Source organism: Morone saxatilis, unplaced genomic scaffold (assembly GCF_004916995.1).
Source record: "Morone saxatilis isolate NCDOM2014 unplaced genomic scaffold, NCSU_SB_2.0 Contig20, whole genome shotgun sequence".
Taxonomy (NCBI): domain Eukaryota; kingdom Metazoa; phylum Chordata; class Actinopteri; family Moronidae; genus Morone; species Morone saxatilis.
This window is the reverse complement of record NW_023339763.1, coordinates 3452376-3457320: the sequence shown is the minus strand read 5'-3', so window position 1 is coordinate 3457320 and position 4945 is coordinate 3452376. Positions and strand designations below refer to the sequence as shown.

General features: G+C 41.7%; 1 protein-coding gene across 1 annotated transcript in view; it reads right to left on the bottom strand.

Moving 5' to 3' along the window:
* The window catches only part of mpzl1l (myelin protein zero-like 1 like), a 17796-nt gene that overhangs the window by 9714 nt on the left and 3137 nt on the right, over positions 1–4945 (bottom strand). Inside the window, 2 exon segments of the mRNA XM_035666377.1 lie at positions 1074–1296; positions 4430–4611. Of these exon segments, the coding sequence (XP_035522270.1) occupies positions 1074–1296; positions 4430–4611 (405 nt within the window).

The window sequence follows — 4945 nt, the reverse complement described above, 5'->3', positions numbered from 1 at the left end:
GATAGATAGATAGATAGATAGGACGTTTGCATTTAATTAGCGTCGACATCTTGTCAATCTCTGTGGGTTTCTTCGTGTAGATCGTCAGCGTGCTCCCCTAGAGCTGTAACTGGAAACCGTCCCTTCCTGACGCTCCTGTTTCACATTACAAGTTTTCTACAGGAAGTCAGACAGATGCTTTTATTGTAAAGTATCAACAGGAAATACACTGCATCAACAATGTTAGTGCTGCTACGGCTTTGTTTTGGGGATTTATATTTTGACTGCACAACAGTTTCCCTCTGGTAGAGTTCCATCTTTAGCTTATCTTGAACATAACAAGCGCAGCACTTTTGTTATGCAGTAAAAATGCTGATTCCATGAAGATCTTGCACACAGGCAACCGGTTCTACTGCCGTCACACCTCGAACACATCTTGTTCGAAGGAAAGTCACTCATGCGCTGTGTGCATTCCTCCCAGCATGCCACGGTGAAGTGTTCCCAACCCAGAATGAAATAACTATAATTGACCTGTAGCCTGAGATCCTGTGTTTACTTTCTAGCCTGCAGTTTTTCACATTCAACATTTGGTTATGTGAGGAGATGAACTAGGTTTAGAGATGACTAAAGTGAGATTTAAAGAAGGTTTAAAGGTAATCCTGTGGTTTAAAACTAGGTTTAAAGCTTGTTGCAGCAGCATTTTATGATAATCTATGATTAAATCCAGGTTTTAACTAGGCTGTGTCCAAATTGGCACCTCTCCAGTCAATTACATTTGATCATAACCAACCAAATTATAAACCTTGGGAGCCACACTGACAGAGAAAAGTCATCTCTTTGCCTGGAGACATGACAGCTTCAGCACAATGAGGCAGACAGTGCATACTGTCCAATCAGCATGAGTATCTACAGCGTGTGCAGAGAGTCAGTGAGTGGGTGAATACAACTCACAAGTGTTTGGCCAAGGCTGCGGGTACAGTTAAATAAGCATCTTGTGCAATCACAATCTTCCTCGAGTTTAAACAGATTTTTATCTTTTCATCAGAAATCCTTCATAACAAATACATTTGGATTTCAATTTGACAAAAAGACACCTGCGGACTCACCTTCCAGAACGACCCTGACTTCTATTCGAGCAGATATTCCCAGTACGTCCGGTGGGTTCCTCACGTCACACAGGAAGGTGCCGTTGTCGCTGAACTGAGCCGGACTCAGCTGTATTGAAGCGTCCCTTTTGTTTATGTCTCCAATAAACTGCACTCTGTCTTTGAACTCAGGTGGTCCCTGGAATTCTTTCCCATTGGTAAAGTAGAAAATCTACACAGAGAAAAGAAAATCAGGTTAGACTGCGTGTACCTGAAATCCAAAATTCCCACGTGGGGAAAAAGTTTATATATCTTAAACTTTCTTTGATGGCTTTGAGAATTGAGTTTTGTATTAAAATGATAAATTACTTTCATGTATTATGTCATATTAATGTATCACATCTTTTATTACTGCGACAACGACTAGTCGATTACGCAACTATTGACTGATACAAACAAAAAAAAATGTGAGGATTTGATGCTTTTATGAGAGCGAATATGAAAGAACAAATCAAGTTTTTGTTGCCAATCCGAGACCTTTCATTTCAATTTTCAAGTCCAATCCCATGCTTATATTTACTTATCTGACACATTAGAATAACAGCTGTAACCATTGCATCCAGCATTGCTCTCTTTTTCAACAGTCTGATCTGCTGCCACTGAGCAGCTCCACTGGAGCGGCTGGGGTTAGGGTCTTTGCTCAAGGGCCCCTCAGTGGTGGTAATGAGGCAAGTGCTGCCTTCGTCTTTCCCAACCCACATTTATCTTGCCGTCCCATGGGATTGAACTGCGACCTTCCAGTCCACAAGCTTGCTTAATTTTAGACTCAAACGATTTGCACAACCCAATAAAAATATTAATCTCATTCTTCCACAAATTCAGAGTTAGAACAATCAGGCCAGGAAGCAGCTAAAGGGAATTCAGCCAGACTTTATTTTACTATTCAAATCTGGGTGCGTTTCCTGCTCTGACATGCCAAAGGTCTAAAGCATTCGTGATAATATAAAGCTCTTATGAGCAACACTGCAGCCAGTCAGTCATAATCAAAACACATGGAGCCGGCTTCATCTCAAACATTTGTACAATTGTTTCCTCATCCCTAAAACTAAAACCACTCTGACATTTAACCTCAACTACTGTCGCTACAGGATGACAACGAAGCACATAATCAAGTCAAACAGACAACAGACAAATAGAATAAGTGCCCCTTATCTCCTCTCAATCTGACTTTCTGTATGTTTCTCTGAATGACGCACACACCTAGCAGAGTCACTGCGAGTCGGTTAACGTGGCAGACCTTCTGTTTGGTTGGAAAATGAAAGATTAACATTTCTTCTTTCAAACACCTGCCTTTGCTGAGGGTGCCATGGTTAAAAATAAAACACCACGCTGGCTCTGGTTTAACAAATGGAGACAGAAGCCGGAGTTTTTGTGAAGCCATGGCCTTGTTATTATTAGCTGTATCAGCTGAGTAAACACCGCCCCAAAAAGGATTATTTCTATTATAATGAATCGTTTCCTGTAATCTGAGGTTAACTTTCCTCAGCAGTTTCATATCACTTTCACATTACAGTAACAGGAAGAGTGAATCCTGTTTACGTTACTGATATCGTATTAAACTCTCAAACATTCACATTTTCAGATCCTGACAGTATTTGTTTAGCTCGACTGCGTCTACATTACGCCAGTTAAAAGTTTGAAACATCGTTATCGTGTGAAAACGACAGCACAGGAGCGACCTCCGAGTGGCCCAGCACACGTAAATCTGATGTATGACTAAATAAGTGAACTTATAGCGTATGGAAGGAGCTAAGGAGAGATCCATCCCACGTCCTTCTCATCTCTGTCAACAACCGCACATGTGCAGTACGGAGGATCGGGGGAAGACGTTTATGGATGTAGGGACACCGGCAATCATATCTTTCACAAATAAACATTTTCTCATGAGGTCGGACCGTGCTTATTAACTTTTCAAAACATCTGGCTGTTGCTGGTCACAAGCAGGGAAGTGCTCTACTGAAGATCTGTTTGTGTCAGCCCCGGAAACGCCCTGCCTCCTCTGGCAAACACTTGTTTATTACCATCTCCAAACGCCACACTAATGACTTTAATTTGTGTTGCATTAGCACAAACACAACAGTTAGGACAAACTTTCTTTGCCAAACAAGTTTGCTGACAGTGGTGTGCAGGAAAAGTCCATTTATTTTGATATCACAAATCATGCATTTCCCTCAAGGGCCTGTACAATCTGTACAGCGACACACCTTCTCTACCCTCTGTGTCTTATCAATTAATCTGTTGATCATTTTCTCGATTCATCAATTAGTTGTTTGGTCCGGAAAACGGTGGTGGTGGGGGGGGGGGTCATTGTTTTGAAGAGGAGGTGCTGAAACGTAGAGAAAAAAAAAAAGATGTGCTTACAAATGTAACAGGCTTAGTTTAGTGTGGACGTACTTTAGATGTTGGCTGCGTGCATCTGTTCTGGCACGACTACTCATCAATCTAAAAACCTCCGCGGCTATGTCATTATGTTTGCAGGAGATCACAGCAGACAGGTAAGGCCCGCGCCCAGCCTGACTGATCTGCAAACATAAAGGACGAGACATGAGCCGCAGCCCTCCACGCCCCACACACTTTCTCCATACATAATAGAGGGCACACAGTTGAGCTATGACTATAAACACAATAAAAAAAAAAACTTAAATATGACTTTAAGCTCATTTAAACGAGTGTCTACTGTTATTGCTTTATTAAATATTGTACAGACAGCGTGTCGGATTAGTATACGCTAATAGAATCACAGGCATATGTGTAATCAATTACGCTCACTGTGGCTGACGGAGGCAGTTTTAGCACTTGACAATAAATCTTGATTGTTTGAAAACGACATTTGTGCTAATCACCAGCTTCATCAATCATTTCAGCAGAAATGTACTCGCTGTATAAACACTGTAGCCCTCATCTGAACCCCAGTGTGAAATGTTTGTTTTGTCAGAGAGCTACAAGAATAAGAAAAGCAGGAGTACTAAAACACACAATGGAGATAAATAAATGAAAGTAAAACACAAAGTTCACAAAAAAACAAACAGGACAAACACACAAAGCTATAGTGACACAAGGTGGAAGTGGGAGTGAGCATGAGAAGAACACACAAATTGTCTTGTATCTAATATACAGTATAAATAAATGCCAGGCGCTGAGATGGAAATTAAACTGTAACCTAGTGTGTTTTTGAAAGCGCGCCATCACAATGAGCAGCTGAAGCCTTTCTTCATGTGTCAGGGAAGATAAAACAATCGCAGGAAAACATCCTGGAGCTGTGGGAAACCTTCCCGGAGCGGATCCGACGACCGGCGAGGACTCACCACATGTGGCTCTTTGGAGAACTGATTGTCGGGCTGATTGGACTGAAAACGCCAGGTCACCGTGGTGGCGCTGCTGACCACTTCGTTCGACTTAAAGGTGCATCGAAGGATTCCCGCGGTGCCGTTCTGGATCGTCACTTCAGGGTCGGTGTACACGACGATCGCTGATGCAGGTTTTGTGACTGTTAAATAAAAACAAGTTTAAACTGTGAGGTCTTTGATCATTATTTCACTGTCTAAAAGAAAGGTAAAGGTCTTCACTGTTAATCTGACAATATGAAGAGAAGCAACCATTTATGAAAGCAGCACTGCCGCAGTGAAAAAGACAGCATGTGGGGACATACGTGTGTGTGTGTGTGTGAATGACATATACAGTCAACGGTGTGAACTCTAAAATAAGGTGAAAAAGGAAGTGGAACCGAAATGGTGAAATAAAAGATATTCAGTGTTTTGTTATGAACATACAATTGAATTTTACATTAACGGGACAGCCTTCACCCCATTTGCATTAAGCTT